The 27,145-nt window shown below is 43.0% G+C and overlaps 4 protein-coding genes and 1 long non-coding RNA gene across 6 annotated transcripts; 4 read left to right on the top strand and 1 right to left on the bottom strand.

The window, feature by feature from the left end:
* Nucleotides 1–312: 312 nt before the first annotated feature.
* On the top strand, nucleotides 313–3,231 carry LOC131104551 (putative methyltransferase DDB_G0268948). The gene is made up of 6 exons (XM_058051857.2): nucleotides 313–612; nucleotides 733–893; nucleotides 1,007–1,220; nucleotides 2,594–2,697; nucleotides 2,777–2,914; nucleotides 3,091–3,231. Exons 1-6 carry the CDS (start codon nucleotides 391–393, stop codon nucleotides 3,176–3,178), a joined length of 927 nt encoding a protein of 308 aa, XP_057907840.2. The 5' UTR covers nucleotides 313–390; the 3' UTR covers nucleotides 3,179–3,231.
* A 1,901-nt stretch (nucleotides 3,232–5,132) lies between these two features.
* LOC144901762 (putative methyltransferase DDB_G0268948) lies at nucleotides 5,133–8,119 on the top strand. The gene is made up of 6 exons (XM_078796631.1): nucleotides 5,133–5,272; nucleotides 5,837–5,997; nucleotides 6,192–6,405; nucleotides 7,144–7,247; nucleotides 7,319–7,456; nucleotides 7,914–8,119. The coding sequence occupies exons 1-6, from the start codon at nucleotides 5,162–5,164 to the stop codon at nucleotides 7,999–8,001; spliced, it is 816 nt and encodes a 271-aa protein (XP_078652757.1). The 5' UTR covers nucleotides 5,133–5,161; the 3' UTR covers nucleotides 8,002–8,119.
* A 502-nt stretch (nucleotides 8,120–8,621) lies between these two features.
* On the top strand, nucleotides 8,622–9,305 carry LOC144901763 (uncharacterized). The gene is made up of 3 exons (XR_013629843.1): nucleotides 8,622–8,773; nucleotides 8,852–8,989; nucleotides 9,168–9,305. It is a non-coding gene; the product is annotated as an uncharacterized LOC144901763 (long non-coding RNA).
* A 1,626-nt stretch (nucleotides 9,306–10,931) lies between these two features.
* On the top strand, nucleotides 10,932–14,178 carry LOC131104567 (putative methyltransferase DDB_G0268948). The gene is made up of 6 exons (XM_078796596.1): nucleotides 10,932–11,071; nucleotides 11,636–11,796; nucleotides 11,991–12,204; nucleotides 12,943–13,046; nucleotides 13,117–13,254; nucleotides 13,885–14,178. The coding sequence occupies exons 1-6, from the start codon at nucleotides 10,961–10,963 to the stop codon at nucleotides 13,970–13,972; spliced, it is 816 nt and encodes a 271-aa protein (XP_078652722.1). The 5' UTR covers nucleotides 10,932–10,960; the 3' UTR covers nucleotides 13,973–14,178.
* A 6,475-nt stretch (nucleotides 14,179–20,653) lies between these two features.
* LOC131104478 (receptor activity-modifying protein 1-like) lies at nucleotides 20,654–24,445 on the bottom strand. 2 transcript variants are annotated; one of them, XM_078796630.1, is made up of 3 exons: nucleotides 24,429–24,445; nucleotides 22,235–22,361; nucleotides 20,654–21,563 (listed from the first exon to the last, which is right to left on the bottom strand). In XM_078796630.1, the coding sequence occupies exons 1-3, from the start codon at nucleotides 24,442–24,444 to the stop codon at nucleotides 21,308–21,310; spliced, it is 399 nt and encodes a 132-aa protein (XP_078652756.1). In that variant the 5' UTR covers nucleotide 24,445; the 3' UTR covers nucleotides 20,654–21,307. The 2 variants fall into 2 exon arrangements, with proteins under 2 accessions (XP_078652756.1, XP_057907690.2); XM_058051707.2 differs by lacking the exon at nucleotides 24,429–24,445 and adding an exon at nucleotides 23,972–24,140.
* Nucleotides 24,446–27,145: the final 2,700 nt, after the last annotated feature.

The following is a 27,145-nucleotide window of genomic DNA, read 5'->3' as shown; positions in this document are numbered from 1 at the left end:
TGCTTCCTGAGTTGCTTCTTTCTTGCTGCTGCAGTTTTTGCAAGAAATAAATATTTTTACCTGCATTTGGTCCTGCTCTCTGCATCCTGGGGTCGAACAGCTCTCGAGACCGACCGTGACAATAAGCATGGGGGGTTTTCACCCGAGATGCATTCAGGGGGAGGACAGCAAAGCACCTCAAGTTTGCACCTCAACTGAAGCTTTAATGGATTTGATAAAGCAAACAAACTGTGAACTGTGCGTCTGTGAGTCCAACTGTGAAACATATATATATATATATTTTTTATCACAAAATGTCTCTGTTAGCAGCTCGTCAGCACGGAACCAGAACTGGAAGTCTCCGTTGACTGCAAACTACACGTTCTTATACTGCCATCTACTGTTCAGTTCATGCAAATGGAAAACAAACATGACACATTAACACTCCTCTCTTTGCTTTTCATCACTGGTAAACGTGTCAACTTGGAGCACCAACAACAAGTCCGGTGCTCTGCTGGAATCATGGCTATAAGACTATATGAAGAAAAAGATTATGTTGCTGCCTACATGCAGTACAGAACAGAAAATCCTCAAGAAGTGATCAACAGGATGATGGACTTTATGAAACCAAAGGTATGTTTGTGAATGCTAACAGGATAGTAATTTAACTCGCTCAAATTGAGCTTATGTGCTTTGAAGCTTCATTAAGTTACATTAAAAACACACATCCACATCTCATGTCATCCTGTTTAGGTGCAACAGAAGTTCAACCTTGCAGTGGATGTTGGATGTGGTAATGGTAAAGGGACCAAACTCTTGGCCCCCTTCTTCCATCAGGTTGTTGGGACAGACGTGAGTCCCGCCCAACTGGAGAATGCCCAGGCTTATAGCCTTTGTCCAAATGTGACTTACAGGTGAGACAAAATTAGGACTTGGCCAGGTGGAATGCAGTCCACTGAAATTTTAAGGTTACTTATGTCTGTTGAAACTAACACACTAATACTTTGTCCGGCCACTGAATCTCCAGGCAGTGTCCTGCAGAGGAACTCCCGTTCGAGTCCGGCCAAGTTGACCTTGTGACGTCCATGACAGCAGCACACTGGTTTGACCGCCCGCGCTTCCTGACAGAGGCCGACCGCGTGCTGAAGCCTTATGGCTGCCTGGCCCTGCTCGGCTTCATGTCGGACATGGAGCTGGAGTACGGGAATGCCACTAGTGCCCTTAACAACATATGTGAAGAGGTGATTTTTAAGTTATTAACACTCACATTCACAGCTATGGACATATTAAATTCTCCATTTAAGCTAACATGCATAATTTTGGGGATGTGAGAGGAAAAAAAGAACAGTGAGAACATTCAAACGTTCCTGGACCTTTTGCATTTGAGACTGCTAACAGTACATCCATCACTGTGCAGCCACACAATGCGTATGTGTATGTCAAAATATTCACATAAAGATACGGCCCCAAAAGACTAGCAGAACTGTAGCATATTTACACGTCATTTCTATTTATTTTTCTATTTATGTCATTTCCGCTCGCTCTTGTTGTAATTTTAAGCTGGGCCTTGTCTCTGGTTCATGTTGGGTTGACGTTTGGGCTCCTGTGAACCGCACATCACAGCATACCTGTCAACATTTGCATTTGAAAAGAAGGGACATTTTCCACAAAATCAGGGAACATAATGGACATTTCCGATGCAAGCGGGGAAGTTATGGACTTGACTGTCAATAAAGCATGGATACTGATGAAATGGGAGAGCAACGGGAAAGAAAGGCAAAATGTGGTTCTTCTCCAGTAAATATGGAGGTTGAGACATATGCTTGCAAGTGGACCGAGAGCCCTTTTTAAGCGTCTGGTGCACACGAGGATTGGGTGGATTGAGCCGAAAGAATTGAACTAGCAGAGCAAAACCACCAGCTGGTTTTAACGAAACCTCACATTACAAGTGCAAACACACCGATAGCAAACAAGAGGAGCAGTTAGGCAAATTTTAAAAACATAATATCAAACTATTTTATGGTTATTCATGAAACAGTCATCAAACAACTGTCCAAATATGATCCGTGTCTGGGGGCTCCACGGTGGACTCTTGTGTCTCTGGTGCTGGGGTGCTCCTCTGTGATAGAGCCAGAGGAGTGGGTGAGATCTGCCAGATGTTCCTTGGGGTACTGGATGCCATCTTGGTTGACACAACTCTGCAGCGTCACGTGGACATGCTACATAGTTGACTGTCGGAGGATGGCATACCCAACCAGATAATTCAGGCTGTTCACTTTCTGTTTGACCGATCTCAGAGCTTGGTTAGCATTGGGCTCTCCCTAAGAGATCGGCTGAGAAGCACTGTAGCTTCCAGGAGCTGGATGAAGCACCCCTGAGTTTCACATCGTTAGTTATTCACGAAACAGTCCTCAAACCAGAAAAACATGACCAGAGTTGATGCTGTGTGAACTTTGGAGAAGCTGCGGTCTTACTCCCTGTGTGAGGTTGTCCATGATTGTGGTTCAAGTTTGTATTGCATCACACTGTAATTACTGCAGTATGTTCTTACATTGTAAACATTGTAAACAAGTTTCTACCGTCATGTTTCTTTGTCTTCACTATTTATGGTCAGTTTTATGCAGCTTTGCGACCCTTCAGTCATCCTTATCTGGGCTCCTCCTTGTCCAAAATCTACTTCGACATGTTTGAATCCTGCACCTATCCGGACAAAGAGTGGTGAGGGGCTCAGTCATATCTTGACTTGCTGAAATTCCCCCCCACTTCCATCCCCATTTAAACTCATTATTTCATTCAGGAATGATTGTTTAAGAGTTAACAGCACGGTGACGATAAACAGTTTCATCGGTATGGTAGAGACTGCCAGCGGGTACCAGAAGCTGAAGCACCAGGAGGCCACTGAGGCCAAACGCCTTTCTGACGACATCAGGAACAAGTGAGACATTAATTATCTCATCGTTAAATGGAATAAAATGAAATGAAATGGAATAAAAACTGAGGACACATTATATAAAGCTGTGGTGCTGTTTTTTTAGCAGCAATTCAAAGCTGACCCCTCAGTGTGTGGTTGGACAGTACATTGTAACGACCTGAAGCTGTCTCCTTTCTCAGGCTCATGGCCGCCATGCAGGTGTCCTCACCAGAAACAGAGCTCACCATGGTGGTCAAGTATTTCTACATGTTTGCAAGCAAACCTTGATCCTTCTGACTGGCCCAGAGACAAAGAAGTGAAAGGTCTCTCCGGTGGACACCCACCCTGCATCCAGATTTCTCAATAAAATCTGAAAGTTGAGAAGAGTGTTGCTTCATTTAACATTATTTTTACTCTTAAAAACTCACTAATATATACATGACGAAGACATCAACGAATGCATGCAGTCAAAGTCTGATTCCTTTTCTCCCTTTCTGAAGACCGGAGTTGCTGATTGCCGACTCCTGCATTGCCATCAGCTTCAAGCAATGTCCAGCACGACCAATATAGCCTCCTTATGGAGGTCATGTTTTCTCAAGCCTACAGGCAAATGGTTGCATAGCACCTCAAGTTTGCACCTTAAGGCAATTGTGCCAACTTGGAGCAGCAAATGTGTGGAGACCAGTCTGGTGCTCTGCTGGAATCATGGCCTTAAGACTGTTTGAAGAAAAAGAGCATGTTGCTGCCTACATGAAGTACAGAGTAGAGAATCATGAAGAAGTGATCAACAGGATGATGGACTTTATGAAAGCAAAGGTATGTTTGTGAATGGAAACAGGCAGCAACCTGGCCTGGTGTTATGTAACTCATTCAAATTCAGTGTGTGCTTTGGAGGTTTTCCATCAGTTTTCTTCCAACATTTAAGTCAGAAAAGTAGATACCGGCTGTCCTAGAAGTTGCTAGATTACATCATAGTCAAATATGCATATCATTTGTATATGGTGATGTGAAATGCTGTAGGAAAAAGTACAACCTCATAGGAGACATAAAAGTAAGTAAAAACACCTCAATGGAGACCTTTTATGCTTTTTCTGATTTATGAATATAGAATGTTGTATTCTCATGTTAAATGATGCCAGGAGGTTTGCGCATTTGGAAGTGAGCCCTGAAAGAAGTTTGGGATGGCTCGAAACCCTCGGTTTCAGAGGGCGTTGTAAAACTGGAGGTTTGTGATGTCACACATGGGCGGTGTGCTGTCCTTACAACACGTGTCTGTATGCTGCTAGAAAGCCAGCGAACTAATGAAAAAAACATTAAAACATTAAAAAACAAGCATACAAGGCTTGCTTTTCTTGCTTTATGAAGCTTTCTTGTAAAAAATAGGTGGTAACTGAAACATACAGAAAAAATAAATTCAAATACTGGTCATGTTGCAGGCTGTTTATGAGGTTTCCCGTTTTGTTTCTGCCGTGAGGCCAGCCTGCTTTTCACCAAGAGAAAACCAACAAAGCTTTTCTAGATGTGAGAGCACTCTCTAGTGGCCCAAAACGATATCTTCTAAAGAAGATGTCTCACTCTGTAAACTTTCTAACCTGAGCGTTTTTAACAATATTTATTAGAACTTTTAGCTATTTATTACTTTCCTTTTAACTAATTTATGAAAATTGTGAATTATTAATGTCTTTGATCCAAAGACATGACAGGCAGGCTTCCTTATATGGGCGTGCACTGTAGGCCCGATAAGCTGGCTGCCCTCCCCCAAGCTCTGCTTCTGCGTTGACGTTGTTAGCAATGGCCTCAGCCTGCTGAAGCCAATGTTACTTGGTCGTGGGGAGAGTAAGAAGTAAGTAATGATTTATCAGTGTCCTACCTGGGTTTGTGCAGAAAGAATCAGCATTTTTCCCACTCGGGTGTTTAAAAATATTCAGGCTGTCCAACTGTGTAAGAGTTGATTTAATCACAAAACGTCCCTGTTAGCAGCCTGTTGTCATGGAAGCGGAACCGGAAGTCATTGTCTCCAGGATCTGTTCCCCTTCAGCGGTTGATGGCTACATGCCTTTACTTTTCTTTTGAAGTTTGGCTAGACTTGGACTTCACAGCTCATTGATTGTTCATTGGAACGTACCTTCATACACGTTATACTGCCATCTGCTTGTCAGGTGATGTCAATGCCGATGCAAAGGGAGCAAAAACAACAACCCTCTTCCTGTTGTGTTTATTCAACTTGGAGCAGCAAGCACAAGCAGACAAGACTGATGCTCTGCTGGAATCATGGCCTTAAGACTGTTTGAAGAAACAGAGCATGCTGCGGCCTACATGAAGTACAGACGAGAGAATCATCAAGAAGTAATCAACAGGATGATGGACTTTATGAAACAAAAGGTATGTTTGTGAATGGAAACAGGCAGCAGCCTTTGGTGTTTTGTAACCCATTTAATCCAGCTGATGTGGTTTGGAGCTTCCTAACAAGTTGCATTAAAGGGGACCTAATATGCAATTTTTTCAGCCCTTTGAATTGAGTTGTGGACTCCTATAGAGCAGCTACACACAATGAACAGCACAGAAAGCTTTCTACAGAAACTGTACCTATTCCAACTGTATTTCGTTGGATTTCGTGGTTCCCGTGAAATCGGTCTGTTTTAATGGATTCCACCCACCGCCCACCTCAAGGCAAGCACACTTCGCTGTGGTTGGCCCGTGTGAGCCATTGCGAGCAACGTAAACAGGGAAAAAGAGCTTGGGGAAGGGCAGGGGAAGCAGAGTTTGGAGGGGGGAGTGGGCTTATCTGTCTTATAGCCACACCCATATAAGAAAGTCTTCACCTTTGTGACACCACACCTTCTGAAACAGAGCGTTTTGAGCCATTCCAAACTTCTTTCATGGCTCATTATGGCTTTCATTATCTGGTCTGCTTTAAAATCACACATTTCATGTCATCCCTTTTAGGTGCAACAGAAGTTCAACCTTGCAGTGGATGTTGGATGCGGTCATGGTAAAGGGACCATGGTCTTGGCCCCCTTCTTCGACCAGGTTGTTGGAATAGACGTGAGTTCTGCCCAGCTGAAGATGGCGGAGGACAATAGCCTCTGTCCAAACGTGACTTACAGGTGAGGCAAAATTAGGGCTTGGCCAGGTGGAATGCAGTCTATTGAAATTTTAAGGTCAATTATGTCAGTGGAAATAATAATAAAAATAATACAAGGTGGTGAAACTTGGACTTCAGCTGGATTTGCAGTGTTGCTCTCCGTCTAACTTTCTAACCCCTCTCCTTAATTGTCTTCTACTATTACTAAACCTCTAGGCAGTGTCTTGCAGAAGAACTGCCGTTTGAGTCGAGGCAGGTCGACCTTGTGACGGCCATGATGGCAGCCCACTGGTTCGACCGCCCGCGATTCTTGACGGAGGTTGACCGCGTGCTGAAACCCAATGGCTGCCTGGCCCTGCTCGGCTTCCCGATGGACATGGAGCTGGAATATGGCAATGCCACAAGTGTGCTTAACAACATCTGTGAGGAGGTGATTAAAAAAATGTCTTCAGTTGTATCAGGTAGCGGGGACCTCAAAGGTAGCTCAGAGTACACCCTGGACTGGTCACCAATCAATCACAGGGCACATCACAACAAACAGCTATTAACACAACTACGGACAGTTTCAAATGCAGTTTTGCACCCCCACATTGTATGCTTATAACAAAAATGTGCCAAAAGTCCACCAGAACTGTAACATATTGACCCGAACATACAGAGACAGCGCTTGTGCCGCATTTTCTCTTTTACAATTGTCATTTCTGCATGCTCTTGTTGTAATTACAAGCTGTGTCGACGTTTGAGATCATTACATTACACTTGAAAGCATCGCACGAACAGAGCAAACACACCAGAGTTGGTTTTAAGCAAATCTCACATGGTAAGTGTGAACACACCCTTCACCAACAGGAGCTCATTTTGAGGTAATGGTTATTCGTGAAACAGTCATCAAAGAACTGTCTAATTGAAATATGCTGATGATCAAGGCACACATTCCCATGCCTGGGGACTCCACAGTGGACTCTCCTGTGTGTGGGTGTGGGGACATTCTCAGCGCTGTTGGTTGGGGGGGCCCTGGATGCTGGGTGGGTTCCCGTGCCTGCGTAATGGCATGCATGATTGTGGTTCAAACATGCGTCACACTGTAATTACTGTAATATGTTCTTACATCGTAACATGCCTTCATTACCTTTTTCTTTCTTTGCCTTCACTTCCTATTTATGCTCAGTTTTATGCAGCTCTGCGACCTTACATAAACCCTTATCTGGCCTCCTCCTTGTCAAAGATCTACTTGGAAATGTTTGAATCTTGCACCTATCCAGACAAAGAGTGGTGAGTGGCTCAGTTATATCTTGACTAGCTAAAGTCACCCCCACATATTTAAAGACACTTTTTTCACCCAGGAATGACTGTCTAAGAGTTAACCGCATGGTGACAGTAAACAGTTTCATCGGCATGGTCGAAACTACCATCGGGTATCGGAAATTGAAGCTCCAGGATGCTGCTGAGGCCAAACACCTTTCTGACGACATTAGGAACAAGTGAGGCATGAATCATCTCATCGTTAATCATCTCATCACATCATTTCTACTGTCGCCTTTTCTGTGATTTAACCTTGATAATGGTCTAAACGTAAACAACATCTCCCACACTTACATACTGTACCTCCACCTTTGCAATCACTCCTGACATTGACATTCCTCTTGCCTGTGATCTTGAATCTCAGTTTTCATTTTGCATCCCATCTTACCACCAGTCTCTGCCTCTCCTCTCCCCATATCTAACAACGCTGATGACAATGCTCTCCTCCTGTCTTAATGACATAGCACCCATCAAAGCCAGAATTATTACAGTCAGACACTCGGCCACCTGGTTCATGTCCACTCTATGACAGATGAAACGTAGAAAGCAACAACTGGATTGCCTACACAAAAAACTGGTCTCACTGCCCAGTGTAGCTTAACAGTTGTAATGACCTGAAGCCATCTCCTTTCTCAGGCTGTTGGCCGCCATGCAGGTCTCCTCGGCAGAAGCGGAGCTCACCATGGTGGTCAAGTATTTCTACATGTTTGCACGCAAACCTTGATCCTTCCGACTGGTCCAAAGACAGACAAGCGGAGTGTCTCTCTGGTGGTCACGAGATTTGCAAAAAAAACTCTACAGTAAATAAAATGTGAAGGTTGAGAAGAAAGAGTGTAAACTGTTGTTTCATGTTGTTTTTAGTCTTCTCTTCTGTCTTGCTCCAGGTGCTGTCATATAGACCAGTGGCTCTCCAATAGTGGGGTGCCGTAATTAACCACATCAAATTTTATGTAAATGTAATATATAAATTTTGCAAATTCCTTCATTCATTCATTTTCTACCACTTATCCTCACGAGGATCGCGGGGGGTGCTGGAGCCTATCCCAGCTGCCTTCGGGCGAGAGGCGGGGTACACCCTGGACTGGTCGCCAGCCAATCACAGTGGCCAATTAACCTAGCATGTTTTTGGAATGTGGGAGGAAATCGGAGTACCCGGAGAAAACCCACGCATGCACGGGGAGAACATGCAAACAGAAAAACATGACCAGAGTTGATGCTGTGTGAACTTTGGAGAAGCTGCGGTCTTACTCCCTGTGTGAGGTTGTCCATGATTGTGGTTCAAGCTTGTATTGCATCATACTGTAATTACTGCAGTATGTTCTTACATTGTAAACATTGTAAACAAGTTTCTACCGTCATGTTTCTTTGTCTTCACGAACTATTTATGGTCAGTTTTATGCAGCTTTGCGACCCTTCAGTCATCCTTATCTGGGCTCCTCCTTGTCCAAAATCTACTTCAACATGTTTGAATCCTGCACCTATCCGGACAAAGAGTGGTGAGGGGCTCAGTCATATCTTGACTTGCTGAAATTCCCCCCACTTCCATCCCCATTTAAACTCATTTTTTCATTCAGGAATGATTGTTTAAGAGTTAACAGCACGGTGACGATAAACAGTTTCATCGGTATGGTAGAGACTGCCAGCGGGTACCAGAAGCTGAAGCACCAGGAGGCCACTGAGGCCAAACGCCTTTCTGACGACATCAGGAACAAGTGAGACATTAATTATCTCATCGTTAAATGGAATAAAATGAAATGAAATTAAATGAAATGGAATAAAAACTGAGGACGCAGGATAAAAAGCTGTGGTGCTGTTTTCAATTCAAAGCTGACCCCTCAGTGTGTGGTTGGACAGTACATTGTAACGACCTGAAGCTGTCTCCTTTCTCAGGCTCATGGCCGCCATGCAGGTGTCCTCACCAGAAACAGAGCTCACCATGGTGGTCAAGTATTTCTACATGTTTGCACGCAAACTGTGATCCTTCTGACTGGCCCAGAGACAAAGAAGTGAAAGGTCTCTCCGGTGGACACCCACCCTGCATCCAGATTTCTCAATAAAATCTGAAAGTTGAGAAGAGTGTTGCTTCATTTAACATTATTTTTACTCTTAAAAACTCACTAATATATACATGACGAAGACGTCAACGAATGCATGCAGTCAAAGTCTGATTCCTTTTCTCCCTTTCTGAAGACCGGAGTTGCTGATTGCCGACTCCTGCATTGCCATCAGCTTCAAGCAATGTCCAGCACGACCAATATAGCCTCCTTATGGAGGTCATGTTTTCTCAAGCCTACAGGCAAATGGTTGCATAGCACCTCAAGTTTGCACCTTAAGGCAATTGTGCCAACTTGGAGCAGCAAATGTGTGGAAACCAGTCTGGTGCTCCGCTGGAATCATGGCCTTAAGACTGTTTGAAGAAAAAGAGCATGTTGCTGCCTACATGAAGTACAGAGTAGAGAATCATGAAGAAGTGATCAACAGGATGATGGACTTCATGAAAGCAAAGGTATGTTTGTGAATGGAAACAGGCAGCAACCTGGCCTGGTGTTATGTAACTCATTCAAATTCAGTGTGTGCTTTGGAGGTTTTCCATCAGTTTTTTTCCAACATTTAAGTCAGAAAAGTAAATACCGGCTGTCCTAGAAGTTGCTAGATTACATCATAGTCAAATATGCATATCATTTGTATATGGTGATGTGAAATGCTGTAGGAAAAAGTACAACCTCATAGGAGACATAAAAGTAAGTAAAAACACCTCAAAAACCAACAAAGCTTTTCTAGATGTGAGAGCACTCTCTAGTGGCCCAAAACGATATCTTCTAAAGAAGATGTCTCACTCTGTAAACTTTCTAACCTGAGCGTTTTTAACAATATTTATTAGAACTTTTAGCTATTTATTACTTTCCTTTTAACTAATTTATGAAAATTGTGAATTATTAATGTCTTTGATCCAAAGACATGACAGGCAGGCTTCCTTATATGGGCGTGCACTGTAGGCCCGATAAGCTGGCTGCCCTCCCCCAAGCTCTGCTTCTGCTTTGACGTTGTTAGCAATGGCCTCAGCCTGCTGAAGCCAATGTTACTTGGTCGTGGGGAGAGTAAGAAGTAAGTAATGATTTATCAGTGTCCTACCTGGGTTTGTGCAGAAAGTCTTCATGGAGCGTAAAGAATGAATTGTGAATGCATTACCCAATGAGGTTGTTTTTTTCCAACTACAGAACAGTGCATAAACCCAATGAGAATTGCATGCAGGCAAAGACCATTTTCTCAACCCGTCCTAAATTTGAACTCTTTAAAAAATCAGCATTTTCCCCACTCGGGTGTTTAAAAATATTCAGGCTGTCCAACTGTGTAAGAGTTGATTTAATCACAAAACGTCCCTGTTAGCAGCCTGTTGTCACGGAAGCGGAACCGGAAGTCATTGTCTCCAGGCTCTGTTCCCCTTCAGCGGTTGATGGCTACATGCCTTTACTTTTTTTTTTAAAGTTTGGCTAGACTTGGACTTCACAGCTCATTGATTTTGACATTGGAACGAACCTTCATACACGTTATACTGCCATCTGCTTGTCAGGTGATGTCAATGCCGATGCAAAGGGAGCAAAAACAACAACCCTCTTCCTGTTGTGTTTATTCAACTTGGAGCAGCAAGCACAAGCAGACAAGACTGATGCTCTGCTGGAATCATGGCCTTAAGACTGTTTGAAGAAACAGAGCATGCTGCGGCCTACATGAAGTACAGACGAGAGAATCATCAAGAAGTAATCAACAGGATGATGGACTTTATGAAACAAAAGGTATGTTTGTGAATGGAAACAGGCAGCAGCCTTTGGTGTTTTGTAACCCATTTAATCCAGCTGATGTGGTTTGGAGCTTCCTAACAAGTTGCATTAAAGGGGACCTAATATGCAATTTTTTCAGCCCTTTGAATTGAGTTGTGGACTCCTATAGAGCAGCTACACACAATGAACAGCACAGAAAGCTTTCTACAGAAACTGTACCTATTCCAGCTGTATTTCGTTGGATTTCGTGGTTCCCGTGAAATCGGTCTGTTTTAATGGATTCCACCCACCGCCCACCTCAAGGCAAGCACACTTCGCTGTGGTTGGCCCGTGTGAGCCATTGCGAGCAACGTAAACAGGGAAAAAGAGCTTGGGGAAGGGCAGGGGAAGCAGAGTTTGGAGGGGGGAGTGGGCTTATCTGTCTTATAGCCACACCCATATAAGAAAGTCTTCACCTTTGTGACACCACACCTTCTGAAACAGAGCGTTTTGAGCCATTCCAAACTTCTTTCATGGCTCATTATGGCTTTCATTATCTGGTCTGCTTTAAAATCACACATTTCATGTCATCCCTTTTAGGTGCAACAGAAGTTCAACCTTGCAGTGGATGTTGGATGCGGTCATGGTAAAGGGACCATGGTCTTGGCCCCCTTCTTCGACCAGGTTGTTGGAATAGACGTGAGTTCTGCCCAGCTGAAGATGGCGGAGGACAATAGCCTCTGTCCAAACGTGACTTACAGGTGAGGCAAAATTAGGGCTTGGCCAGGTGGAATGCAGTCTTTTGAAATTTTAAGGTCAATTATGTCAGTGGAAATAATAATAAAAATAATACAAGGTGGTGAAACTTGGACTTCAGCTGGATTTGCAGTGTTGCTCTCCGTCTAACTTTCTAACCCCTCTCCTTACTTGTCTCCTACTATTACTAAACCTCTAGGCAGTGTCTTGCAGAAGAACTGCCGTTTGAGTCGAGGCAGGTCGACCTTGTGACGGCCATGATGGCAGCCCACTGGTTCGACCGCCCGCGATTCTTGACGGAGGTTGACCGCGTGCTGAAGCCGAATGGCTGCCTGGCCCTGCTCGGCTTCCCGATGGACATGGAGCTGGAATATGGCAATGCCACAAGTGTACTTAACAACATCTGTGAGGAGGTGATTAAAAAAATGTCTTCAGTTGTATCAGGTAGCGGGGACCTCAAAGGTAGCTCAGAGTACACCCTGGACTGGTCACCAATCAATCACAGGGCACATCACAACAAACAGCTATTAACACAACTACGGACAGTTTCACATGCAGTTTTGCACCCCCACATTGTATGCTTATAACAAAAATGTGCCAAAAGTCCACCAGAACTGTAACATATTGACCCGAACATACAGAGACAGCGCTTGTGCCGCATTTTCTCTTTTACAATTGTCATTTCTGCATGCTCTTGTTGTAATTACAAGCTGTGTCGACGTTTGAGATCATTACATTACACTTGAAAGCATCGCACGAACAGAGCAAACACACCAGAGTTGGTTTTAAGCAAATCTCACATGGTAAGTGTGAACACACCCTTCACCAACAGGAGCTCATTTTGAGGTAATGGTTATTCGTGAAACAGTCATCAAAGAACTGTCTAATTGAAATATGCTGATGATCAAGGCACACATTCCCATGCCTGGGGACTCCACAGTGGACTCTCCTGTGTGTGGGTGTGGGGACATTCTCAGCGCTGTTGGTTGGGGGGGCCCTGGATGCTGGGTGGGTTCCCGTGCCTGCGTAATGGCATGCATGATTGTGGTTCAAACATGCGTCACACTGTAATTACTGTAATATGTTCTTACATCGTAACATGCCTTCATTACCTTTTTCTTTCTTTGCCTTCACTTCCTATTTATGCTCAGTTTTATGCAGCTCTGCGACCTTTCACAAACCCTTATTTGGCCTCCTCCTTGTCAAAGATCTACTTCGAAATGTTTGAATCTTGCACCTATCCAGACAAAGAGTGGTGAGTGGCTCAGTTATATCTTGACTAGCTAAAGTCACCCCACATATTTAAAGACACTTTTTTCACCCAGGAATGACTGTCTAAGAGTAAACCGCATGGTGACAGTAAACAGTTTCATCGGCATGGTCGAAACTGCCACCGGGTACCAGAAATTGAAGCTCCAGGATGCTGCTGAGGCCAAACACCTTTCTGACGACATTAGGAACAAGTGAGACATGAATCATCTCATCGTTAATCATCTCATCACATCATTTCTACTGTCGCCTTTTCTGTGATTTAACCTTGATAATGGTCTAAACGTAAACAACATCTCCCACACTTACATACTGTACCTCCACCTTTGCAATCACTCCTGACATTGACATTCCTCTCGCCTGTGATCTTGAATCTCAGTTTTCATTTTGCATCCCATCTTACCACCAGTCTCTGCCTCTCCTCTCCCCATATCTAACAACGCTGATGACAATGCTCTCCTCCTGTCTTAATGACATAGCACCCATCAAAGCCAGAATTATTACAGTCAGACACTCGGCCACCTGGTTCACGTCCACTCTATGACAGATGAAACGTAGAAAGCAACAACTGGATTGCCTACACAAAAAACTGGTCTCACTGCCCACTGTCCAAACCTATACTGCCTTCATCCACCAGTACAAAACTGCCTTAAACTCTGTCCGGTCTTTCCATTAGTCACATTTCACCCACTTGGCTCCTAAGACCCCTAGACCCTGTTCTCCATCATCAACAGACTCCTCAAACCCTGTGGCAATATCTCCTCCATTCTCAGTGTGTAGCTTGACAGTACGTTGTAATGACCTGAAGCCATCTCCTTTCTCAGGCTGTTGGCCGCCATGCAGGTCTCCTCGGCAGAAGCGGAGCTCACCATGGTGGTCAAGTATTTCTACATGTTTGCACGCAAACCTTGATCCTTCCGACTGGTCCAAAGACAGACAAGCGGAATGTCTCTCTGGTGGTCACGAGATTTGCAAAAAAAACTCTACAGTAAATAAAATGTGAAGGTTGAGAAGAAAGAGTGTAAACTGTTGTTTCATGTTGTTTTTAGTCTTCTCTTCTGTCTTGCTCCAGGTGCTGTCATATAGACCAGTGGCTCTCCAATAGTGGGGTGCCATAATTAACCACATAAAATTTTATGTAAATGTAATATATCGATTTTGGAAATAATAATACTTTTTTAAAAAAAAAAATAGAAAGACCATAGTTTTTGTATGTTAGGTACAGAAGAACTGCCGTTCGAATCGAACCAGGTCGACCTTGTGACAGCAATGACAGCAGCCCGCTGATTCGACTGCCTGCGCTTCCTGAAAGAGGCCGACCATGTGCTGAAGCCTGATGGCTGTCTCGCGCTGCTCGACTTTCCGATGGACATGGAGCTGGAGTATGGCAATGCCACAAGTGTGTTGAACAGCATCTGTGAAAAGGTGATTTTTTAATTGTCTTCAAGCACCTCTGATTACACCAATCGATCTCAGGGCACATAATGACAATCAGCCATTCACACCTGGAGGTCATTAAGAAAGGAATTCCAGTCTGTGAGGTCAAATCGGCCCTGCGGCGTTTCAGTTGCTTTATTATTCCAGACTCTGATAGTTTTTGTTAAAAAATTATGTAGTATTGAAGTTGTGACCTATACCGTATACGGGCAGTCGCAGGATAAGTGGTGGGCATGGTTTTGAAATGTATGCAGTGGGGATATATAGCATAGCATAAGTCCAGTTTCACCAGTCTGATTGACAGCTCAGTAATAACTGTCAGCTCTGTGCAGCACATTGAGATCAGGACCTGGTACATAAACTTGTGGTAAAAAAAACTTTGATACAAATGATATAGTCAGCAAAGAGCTTGTAGCTCATGGTCTTAGTTGCCCACTTACTGTTGACAACTATGCAGAGCCAGTCATGCATGCTTTACCACTGCTGCATTGGTTACTGTTCTTCGTTTCTCCTACTCTCTTCACATCCCTGGTTTACTTGGATGAAGGCAGACAAAAACCAAAACACAACCAGAGTTGATGCTGTCTTGTGAGGTAAGTTGCGGTCTTGCTCCCTGCATAACGTCGTACATGATTGTGGTTCAAACGTGCATTACATTGTAGTATAATTACTGTGGCATGTTCTTACATCGTAAAAATGCCTTGGAGGGCGTCAGTGGTTTGTTTTAGTTTCAACCTAAATGTTTCTTTTTCTTCACTCATTATTTGTTGTCAGTTTTATGCAGCTCTGCAACCCTTCCGATGCCCTTGTCTGGGCTCCTCCTTGTCAAAGATCCACGTCGACATGTTTGAATCCTGCACCTATCCGGACAGAGTGGTGAGGGGCTCAGTCATATCTTGATTATAGCTGAAGCCTCACCCCCCCTCCCCATTTAATCCCATTTTTCATCCAGGAATGACTGTCTAAGAGTTATCAGCACGGTGACGATAAACAGTTTCATCGGCATGGTAGAGATTGCCCCCAGTTACCAGCACCTGAAGCGCCAGGATGCTGCTGCGGCCAAACATCTTTCCGACGACATCAGGAACAAGTGAATCATCTCATCATCTCATCACATCATTCCAACTGTCGCCATAACAACCTGTCCAATCTTCGCTCTTTCCCTCCACTTCTCAGTCAACTTCAACTCTAATTCACCTCAAATTTATCAGACTCATCCCTGGTTCCAGGGGGATTTTTTTTAATTTCGTATTAATTTCTTATATTTGTGCCATTTTACTATCCATGGGTTAATTTAACATTTATATTGACAACTCTGACTCCAAGCCTGCCACAGACTTTCTGGATCTTTAATATTAATCAACACATCAATTTCCCCCACTCTCTGTCATGAACCCATCTGTATCTGGTCTGCTCAACTGGTTTCACTGTCAACAACATCTCCAGTACCAACCTCCACCTTTCCGACCACTTTGCTATCACCATGGACATTGACATTTCTCATGCCTGACCTCGATCCATCAATCACGGCATCCTCCTCTTTCGCCTTTCACCACACTCATGTCTCACCGACCACTATCAATTCATCCACATCAACCATTGCTCCTCCTCCACAGCCACCCTCACCCAAGGTGGCCCTCAGAGATTGGCGCTTTGCTCCCTCCTCTTTACTTGCTTTCTCTTGGTGACATCATCCAGCATCATGGTCTCCAGTTCTGTTGTTATGCTGACGATATCAATATAGCTCAATATAGCTCAATATACTGTATACCCCAATTCCATCACTCCAAAACTCAACTGAACTGTGATAAATCAGATATCATCATCACTGTTCCTAACATTGGTTGTTTCTCATGAAAAGCTCACCCCTGTTTAAGGCTTTGTGATAATGCAAAGCTCTAAGTAATGGCTTTAAGATAATGGCTATGAAGTGCTCGACTGAAGGGACAGTGGAACAACTAGTATATGGATATGGAGTGATGTAATAGGATAAAAACTATGGCCTTCCCGGTGGATGGTGGGGTCCATCGGTGGCCTTGCGCTGGTCTTAACTCCTCGGCTCTGGTGCTTGGCCTCCCCATGACTTGGAGCTATGGCTCTCCCTCACGGGGGTGAGCTGCCCGGCGGGTGTCGGCCGGCGCGGTGGAGCGCCTCACCACTCGCCTGCTCGCCCCCTCCGCTTGCTCATGTGCGGGCCTCCTCCTCTCACCCGCTCTTTTGGCGGTCTGTACCTCCCTGGGCTCGGGGCCTGGTTGTAGGTCTGGGACCCCTGGGTACCCCGCCCTGTGATGCCCCGGAAGCCCCATATTGAGTGGATGGGGTGTGCGCGTGTGTCTAATAATTATGTATTTATTGTTTTAAATACTTACATAAATAATGATTAGTTTTATTATAATTATATATAGTATATATATATATATATGTGGGTGTGGGTGTATATGGCCATATAGATATACGGGGGGGGGGGCTCTGCGAGGGTCTGGCGCAGGGCGTTCCATCTCTACCGCCCGGTCCTCCATGGGGCAGTGTGCCCGGGCCTCTTCTGTCCTGGCCAGGGCGGTCCTATGTCGGTGGTCAGGCCTGGGGTTACCTGGGGCGGGCCGGGTTCGGCTTCCTGGGGGTGTGTGGGGGGCGGGGGGCGGCGCCTCCGGCCGTGGACGGGCTCCCTTCCAGCTGGCGGGGGCGCCCCTGTGCCCACGGGTGTGTGGCCTTCAATGCCCTTCTGCCCTAGTGGGGTATGGTCTCCCGCTGGTCTCGGGGGTGCGGCTCTCCTCCGGCCTGCTGGCGCCCTGTTGCCGGTTGGGATTGCTCCTCCATGGCCTCTTGCTGGTCTCTTCGGGGAGTTGCTTCGGGGGCGGGTCTTGGGGAGTCGGCCCTGGCTTTGCCCACACCCACGGGGCCGGAGGATCTCTGGCGGTGGGGGCTTGACCTGGCTGCGCGGAGCGGGGTTTGCTGGGTGGTAGAAGGCAGTCTCTCTCCTTTTGTCATTCTCAGTGACAAGTACACATTCACACACTCGCATTCACATACACAACACACCTCCATATGGACACTCACAGCACATGTGTGCCTCTCTATACAATCTACCATCTTATCCCTGATGTTTATATGGTATTGGTATGCTATTATTACAGTAATAATGATGTCAAGCAGTGAGATTTTAATTACTGTAATTGTATGGTTGTAATTGTGTTTACTATCATGGGTCATGTCTTCATTGTTACTATTGCTACTGGTAAGTTGGACTGTTTCATTTCACTGATATCATCTCCAGTGTGACCCTTAGCCATCATTGACATTTAACTGTTCTGTTTGTCACTGTTGTTGTTATGGGAATTCTTGTTGCTGCTGTTTTTGTCTCTCCCTCTACTGCTCCCCCCACCCCACCTTTCTCTTCTTCTTTTCTGTTCTTCTTCTTGCTCCGGTCCAGTCGCTCCAAATGGCATAACAAAAACATCAAATAACGGCAAATAAAATTTAATGGTACAGGGAAGTTGTAGCCAACACCTTTCCTGACACAGAGCAAATCTGTCTAGCATGTAAGGGCATTTAGATCAACAATACTATCTGCCCCAATGGCTGGACGGGACAAAAAAAAAAAAAGTACTTCTACATGTTTGCACGGAAACCTTGATCCTTCTGACTGGCTCAAAGACGTCTGTCCCCTCAGGGGCATGACAGAAGATAAATGAGAATCACTCATACAGACAGATTAAATTTTAGAATTTATTTTCTGACATTTTAGGGTTTTTTTGCTTCTCTCCATTTCCAGAGCTTCTTGCATAATTTGCAATAATTACTCATCGCACTGTTCTGCAGAGATCAATTAGAGTTGTATGCATCCATAATTATGACACTTGCCTGGTATAATATTTAGTAAGTGAATGCAGCACTTCCTATTCTCCACAATAGCACACACATGATGTTGATTGGAAGGTTTGTGTTCTCCAGGTAGTAGTTTAACACGTTACCCCAGATGTTCCCCAACTTTTAGAAGCAATGACAAAAAAAAAAGAAAAATTCTAAATACAGTGCATCCGGAAAGTATTCACAGCGCTTCACTTTTTCTACATTTTGTCATGTTACAGCCTCATTTCAAACTGAATTAAATTAATCTCTTACCTCAAAATTCTACACAAAATACTCCATTATGACAATGTGAAAAAAGTTTTTTTTGATATGTTTTGAATTTATTAAAAATAGAAAACAAAAAAATCACATTTACATAAGTATTCACAGCCTTTGCCATGAAGCTCAAAATTGAGCTCAGGTGCATCTTTTTTCCACTGATCATCCTTGAGATCTTTCTACAGCTTAATTGGAGTCCACCTGCAGTAAATTCAGTTGATTGATCCACCAATCAGGCCTGTATGGTAGAGTGGCCAGACGAAAGCCATCAGACCAGAGAATTTTGTTTCTCATGGTCTGAGAGTCATTCAGGTGCTTTTTGGCAAATTCCAGACGGGCTGCCATGTTCCTTTTACTAAGGAGTGGCTTTCGTCTGGCCACTCTACCATACAGGCCTGATTGGTGGATTGCTGCAGAGATGGTTGTCCTTCTGGAAGGCTCTCCTCTCTCCACAGAGGAACGCTGGAGCTCTGACAGAGTGGCCATCGGGGCCTTGGTCACCTCCCTGACTAAGGCCCTTCTTCCCCAATCGCTCAGTTTAGAAGGCCGGCCAGCTCTAGGAAGAGTCCTGGTGGTTCCAAACGTCTTCCATTTACGAATAATGGAGGCCACTGTGCTCATTGGGACCTTCAAAGCAGCAGAAATGTTTCTGTATCCTTCCCCAGATTTGTGCCTCAAGACAATCCTGTCTCGCAGGTCTACAAACAGTTCTTTTGACTTCATGCTTGGTGTTTGTGCTCTGACATGCACAGTCAACTGTGGGACCTTATATAGACAGTTATTATATTTCCAAATCATGTCCAATCAACTGAATTTACTGCAGGTGGACTCCAATTAAGCTGTAGAAAGATCTCAAGGATGATCAGTGGAAAAAAGATGCACCTGAGCTCAATTTTGAGCTTCATGGCAAAGACTGTGAATACTTATGTAAATGTGATTTTTTTGTTTTCTATTTTTAATAAATTCAAAACATGTCAAAAAAAACTTTTTTCACATTGTCATAATGGAGTATTTTGTGTAGAATTTTGAGGTAAGAGATTAATTTAATACAGTTTGGAATGAGGCTGTAACATGACAAAATGTAGAAAAAGTGAAGCGCTGTGAATACTTTCCGGATGCACTGTAACTAAATCACATTTTATGTTAAGACATATCAATTTTAAAGTTCATGGTTCACAAATGTTGATATGTAACTGCATAAAAGTGAGGTCTCGTGACATTAAATTGTTTGTCTTGACTGTTAGTGTTTGTATTTATTTATTTAAAAAGGGACAGTGCATATTCATGAACACTTACATGTAAATAAGCCAGAATTATCTCAAAGGCTACTTTACATCTGTAGTCCTCTTGGGATTGAGGCGGGGTACACCCTGGACTGGTGGCCAGCCAATCACAGGGCACATATAGACAAACAACCATTCCCACTCACATTCATACCTATGGACAATGTTGAGTCACTAATTAACCTAACATGCATGTTTTTGGAATTCTGGGAGGAAACTGGAGTACCTGGAGGAAAGCCCCCCCCCCACACAGGGACAACATGCAAACAACTTATTAGATAAAACATTATCGTAAAATGAATGGCCACAGATTTGGTGAAGTCAATGTTTGAGATGGATTTGAAATGAATTGAAGCTAGCAGAGTCTCTTATATTTCTGTACCGTTGACATTTTGGGTGAATACATGGCAGATACTACATGGCACACATATCGTGTCTGCTGAATGCCTTATATTTATTCATTCATTTATTCATTTTCTACTGCTTTTTCCTCACGAGGGTCACGGAGGGTGCTGGAGCCTATCCCAGCTGTCGCCTTATATTTATGTTTTTGTTTATTTAATAATAATAATAATAATAATAATAATAATAATAATAATAATAATAATAATAATAATAATAATAATAATAATAATAATAATAATAATAATAATAATAATAATAATAATAATATAATATAATAATACATTTTATTTGTATAGCGCTTTTCAAAATACACAAAGACACTTTACAGAAAAATGGAGTTGAATAAAAGCAAGTAAACAGAGTAAGAGATACATTAAAATACAACATTCATTCGTTTATACACAGCTAAAACAAGAGTAAAAGCGGTGCACAGCAGTCAGGTATAAAAAGTTTGACATTAAAAACAGATTTAAACAGGTGGGTTTTGAGTTGTTTTTTGAAGGTGGGAAGGTCAGGGCAAGCACGGAGTGAATGGGGCAAAGAGTTCCAGAGGATGGGGGCAGCGATGGAGAAGGCTCTGTCACCCTAAGCCATTCTCGGCCATTTTTATGCTTAGAATGCATAATTTTTGCCAATAATACGTACAATTTGGTTAAGTATGCATTTTTTGTCACTGATGGTATAATAATGGTAAAATAATAACTCAGCCACAAAAGAGAAATGCATTCATTCATTAATGAATTCATTAAAAAACAGTATAGAGTGAGGGCGCAAAGTTCAAATTGCAATGTAGAATAATCCAGATTTACCATTCCCAAATCTTCAGTGGAAAGAGTAAGAGTAAAGAGTGGCCTTTTATTGTGGCCAGCCTAAGGCACACCTGTGTAATGATGAATTATACATTGTGAGTGCTCACTGAAGCAATATTTGAGGAAAATGCCCAAGAAAAATGGGAGCAAAAAAAGTGTTGTGTTGCGTATCTCTACGTTTGTCACTATAAAACGCCCTCTGTGCGTTTACTCCTCCACACCACAAGAGCAGTCACAAAAAGGGTGATCAATACCGGCACACCGATGAACGGCGCAAGGACACTGGCAGGCGGGTCGTGGATGAGCCGGCCGGTCAGCATGCAGTTGTGGAAGTAGCTTTGGTGGATTCGCACAAAGAAGTGGTCGACAATCTGATCCGGCCAGAAGCAGCCCATTCTCACTGCCACCTGGTAGGTACAATTGGTCAGTCCTTCGTAGATCCTGAGGCAAAGGCAAAAGCAAAAGCACAGAAAAATGTAGCTGAAAGGTGGCAGGTGGAAAATGCAACATAATTCAACGGGACGGTGGGGGCCAACATTTGTGCTTCCGCTTCTTAGACTGATTAGGAATCTACTGTCATGGTACCTTTCTGAGTTGACATTGGAGGACTCTCTGGACTTAACGCTGCTAAAAATACAAAATGCAAGAGGCATCTGGACTGGATGACTGAGCCACCAAAAAGTTAAAATATGATGGGAACAAAATAAAAATATTATGGGATTAAAGCCATAATATTGCGAGAAGAAATTCTACAAAGATTACTGAAGAAAAACAACAGCAAAAATGGGACAAATGGACCAAAGTTCACACTGTTAGGCTTTTTCACCGATATCACAAAACTGAGATGTTTTATTATTGAAATAGACATAATTTCTTAGCACTACAAAATATGAAAGGGGCCTCTGCGTCCTTTTATTTTTCAGCCTTCAACTCTCAGTGGAAAAGGTTTAGACACCCCTGATGTAGATGCAGAAGACCCAAAGGGTTCGTTGCATTGTTTGCTGCTCTAAAAGTTCCAGGATGCAACAAGGCCTTCACAAGCGTATTTACACTGATAACAAAACACTTCTTATTTTAACGTGTTTTTATACCAAACCGGTCAGTCTACTCACTTTCTGGTGTCCGGCCAGCTGCACCACAGACTGCGGTGCACTGACCCCATGTCGAACTTGAACTCATCCAGGCAGAGGGTATCAATCACTCTCTCGTAGAGCCCTCTGTTGCAGCCAGACACGGATGCTGCAGAGCAGGAGAAGAGATTATAATGATGACCAACTTGCTGTTCTCAACTGGTGATAGGAAGATATAAATAATTCAAGTTCATATCCCGGCTAGCCCTCCTACAGCTCTCAAGTATTCCCAGGAGCATGGTGCAAATACCTTGTTTCTGCAACCATGAAACACATTCAACCTGTGTCTGACCCGTGTAGAAGACCCCCCAAGGATGTTGCCATCACATCAATTCACACAAATTCAACCAATCCCCTCACATTACGGCCAATCAACATCATTTTCCCTGAGCAATGCTCAAACGTGGACGTGTTTCTTAGTAGTTTGTGCCACAGATTCACATTCACCCAAAGTTGGTATCAATTCTTAAATTAATTAATTAATTAATAAATTCTATATCATACAGAATATATATATATATGTGTGTGTGTATGTATATATATATATATATTATGCAAATTTCCTTGTTTTCCAAAGAACACATTTTCATGCATTTCACAAACAATTTTTTCCATTTCAGATAATTTTCAAAGAATGATCTACATTTTTGCATAGAGGCCTACTATCAACAACTGTCAGTCCTCTGCATCAATCTCCTGGTATGGCTGCTAATCCAAGTTAATCATTTTATAAGGCTAATAGATTATTAGAAAAGCCATCTAAAGATCTAAACTAAAACTAAAATATCTTACCATGCTGTTAACTACTCCCTTCAGAGAGCAGCATAAACTGGGTCTAAAAAGAAGTGGGAGGCCCCGATGCACAACTGTGAAAGAAGACAAATATCTGAGAGTGTGTAGTTTAAGACAAAGACGCCTCACAGGTCGTCACCTTGCAGCTGCACTAAATAGTACCCGTCAATCACCAGTGTCAGTATCAACAGTGAAGCGGCGACTTCAGGATGCTGGACTTGCCAAGAAAAAGCCATATCTCAGACTGGCCAAAAAAAATTCCAAGTGATCCCAAACTTTTGAGCGGTAGTGTATATGTATATATGCACAGCATATATGTAACACTGTTTAAAAAAAATCCCACTTTGATTTTAGAACAGCTCAAATATCCAAACAACTATATCAACCAAAGAAAGTCAAAATAACAATTTAAGTATTACACCATTAACTATTTTCAAAGTTGGAACTGGACTGTGTGTGTGCGTGTGCACGTGGGGGTGTGTGCCTATGTGTGAGCAGTGCATGCACTGAAACCTCCCTACAATGTGTAACCTTATGTAAGCTACATTGGCAGATGTGAAACATACAGTATGACTGAAAACATGACTGAGTTCATTCTGACAGACCTGCCAAGGATGTATAAATTCCAGAGAGCACTGCAGATATTATGTTTATTTTGTCAAATTAGCAGCTGTTTATGCCTGCTAAAGCTCCTCATTCTTCTTTAACAGATTCGGCGCTATTACTGTTGCTTAATCAAGTGAAGGTACAAAACACCAGAAATAAAAACAAGGCCTTATGCTTGTTTTATTTTTTTCATGCAGTGTCAAATGCTGCTGGAAAAGCCCCACACAATGACACAATGACTATGAAAAAAAACATTTGGAAATGCAAGATGGGCACCTTTTAAAGAAGTGAAAGTAACATCCTTTTACTGCAAATACGCACCAGTGATCACCATCACAACACAAGCTGCCCTCAGTAGCGATGTGCTCGCCATGATGAAAGGAAGCCACTCCAGCAGCCTGAGATCATCCACGCATATTTCCCTCTTCCTTTGTTTGTTCAGGTCGAATAAACTCCAATAAACTACCGGTTCACAAATGTGTCGTCAACAAGGGACGGGGCCAAGTGACTGTGGGTAAAAGTGGTTTGACCTTCTGCAGTGGAAACCCATCCCCAATCATAGCAGCCCTGACTGTCATTCGATTCCTTCTACGGCTGCCTTCTCCCTGGTGCTGCTCACAGGGGACACAACAAAGTCAGAAACTAAAATTAGTTGACTGCCAGTCATTGCCAACTACGAGGGGAAGTCATGTAGAGTCGCTCTACAATGTGGTGTCATGCAGTGTTTCATCTGAAAATGCCAGGTTATATTCCTTTGAAACATGCACATTTCAGGTACCTGGGTATAGTCCCATGTAGTCGTCCCATCGTTGTTAAAAGTTAAATTTTCACTGTTTTCTACTTTCCAAAAGTTCACCATGAAGAGTTAAAAAACACTTCATAAAAATGTCATTTAGCATTACAGAATTACATTTGTAGCCTAAAGAGGCTTCTTGTGGCTGTCAATGGTAAAGTTCATCGAACAACAGACTGAAAAGGTGTCTGGTATGTTAACGTCAACATTTTCAGTTATTGACGATGCAATAGCATAAAGAACATACTGTACCTGGGCGACTGAATGGGTTAAATTAACATAACGAGTCCAACAAGCAAGTTCAACAAGTTCACGAAGCTCCCGATCTCCTTTTGCACACTACTTTGTTACATGTAATTTTTGCAGTTTTCTTCTCAGCAGACAACAACTAACGAAGGGTGAGAGGAACAACAGGAAAGGAACTGCCACTTTGCTTCAAAGCTTCAACCTAAGACCAAAGGTACTTTGGTCTTTCACAGTAGATTTATTCAACCCCTTTTCTGCAATTAACAAAATGCCCCTGTCCAAATTTTGCACAAATGGAAGGACTCGACGTCGGTTGAAATGTCGGTTGCCCATTCAGTCCCTGTCTATTTTTGGTTATGTCAATGTGAGCCAGCCAATCCTAAAAGGGTTCCACTGTAATTAAATAAGCAACTGATTAGTTGTTTGTCTTGGTAAGGAGTGCAATGTAACAAGACAAAAAAAGAATAACACACATGAAAATGTACAAAGAAGTAGAGTACTGCACAAGTATAAAGAAAATATAGTAAGACTATTCTACTTACTGCCGTTTTACCATTCTGTGTTTGGAAGGGATACTGTGCCCACAGCCAAAAAAGAAATACATAAAGTCTAGCATTTTCTATCACTCGGGTCAAGTGCTGATGTCACAGCAGGTCACATGGACGCTCCTGTCTCCCAGCGGTGTACTGAAAATACTTGTTGAACCAGTAAAATCAACTTGAAATGTGTGTGTATATATTTACTGTATATGTATACAGTATCTACAGTATATATGCTAATCCCCGTTTACCACATTTAATTGGTTCCAGACCCCATTGTGATAAATGACTTTCTTCCAAGTGGGATTGCTTGTTTTCTGTTCAACAGAAAAAGTCAACACATGAACTAACACCCCTATTTTCATGTTTGGTGTTTGTTACTCGGCTGCCAGGCTACCACAGGTAGGAATGTGGGTCGGAATGGTTGTTTGTCTATAATTGGCTGGCGACCAGTCCAGGGTGTACCCTGCCATCGCCCGAAGACAGCTGGGATAGGTTCCAGCACCTCTCGCAACTCTTGTGAGGGTAAGCGGTAGAAAATGAATGAATTAATACTCTGCTGCCACCTGTCTGCCATTCTGTACACTCCTATACTGCAGAGGCACACCTGCAACTGATTACTCTTTTGGCCTTCATAACCAGGCAACGGCACTCAGTTGACGCCAGATTGTTGCTTGCTCCTATCCTCCTTTGTAAACATACAAAAAAAAAAAATCAGGTAGGGGGCAACCACTTTTGCACACCATTTATTTAAACCTGCAATAAAGGCCTGTTGTTGCTGTTGTCAAGGTTGGCCATCACAGTAACATTACTGACACTTAGTGACCAGTGTAGAATACTACATGTCACTGTCTTTGAATGGCTCTTCTGTTATAGTTGAATAGTTGCATTTTAGTTCATTTAGCCCCTTTTATTGTTAAAAGAAATTACATTTATGCAAAAATGGTCTTTAACATGCCTGTTTGGACTACCAATAGGCCCTATTCAACAACAAAACAGTATGATTTATGAGTGGATGTATTTTTGATAGTGACTGTAAATAATTCTAGACATGTATTCATGCATGAAGTGCTGAATAGGATATAATAAGAAAGTTGTCTTAAATTTAGAATCAATGTGAAAGCCAAGCACAAATATGAATATTATTTATCATTGCAACAAAAGATGGATCACAGTAACAGTTCAACTTAAATCCTTTAGGGGGCAGCGGAGGACAAGGGATGTGCTCACATTTTATTGAGGCGCCCTCCTCTGTTCGTAATACATAACAACACCGTGGGGTGGTTCTTTCTCCACTAGATAGCAGCAGATGACAGTAGATTATTGATGCATTATTATTTCATAGTCTGGACCTTGGTGAATTGAACTGGAGCCACACCGGATGTGGCACCTCACATGGCTCACACATCAGTGTGGTTGGACCGGTTGATGTGCTAATGAGCTCAGTTCTCACCTCACTTCCGATTTGAACATTAATATTGGTATTATTGTACAAATATAACCCCTAAAGGGAAGTTTTGTGCTTTTGTGTTAATTACATTCATTTACTTTTATTGCATGCGCTAAAGCACCGATACAAGTTAACTAATTCTGCGCGTTTTAATCTCGGGAATTGAGTTTAATTGGCTTGAATAAAAGCATATTACGAGTAAGGCATTCGCTGAGTGTATTTGAATAAAATATCAGCGAGTGGTTCGCTCAGCTTGTGCACACAGGTGAGAGGAGAAACTTCCTCCTGAGAGTTATGATGGAAATCTGACCAATCAGGAGAGATGATATGTGACGTAGGCGGATATTCCAGGCGAGACCCGACGCTTCAAAAAAAGATAAGATGTTTGGTAGCCCTTGTAATTGGCTGCGGGAGGTGTCTATCACATTGCGGAGGCGTGCTCATACCCTGCGCGCACACACCCTCAC

Source organism: Doryrhamphus excisus, linkage group LG15 (assembly GCF_037039965.1).
Source record: "Doryrhamphus excisus strain RoL-2023G ecotype Guam linkage group LG15, RoL_Dexc_Guam_v1.1, whole genome shotgun sequence".
Classification (NCBI taxonomy): Eukaryota; Metazoa; Chordata; class Actinopteri; order Syngnathiformes; family Syngnathidae; genus Doryrhamphus; species Doryrhamphus excisus.
The sequence above is the reverse complement of the archived record's forward strand: the minus strand, read 5'-3'. Positions and strand labels throughout refer to the sequence as shown.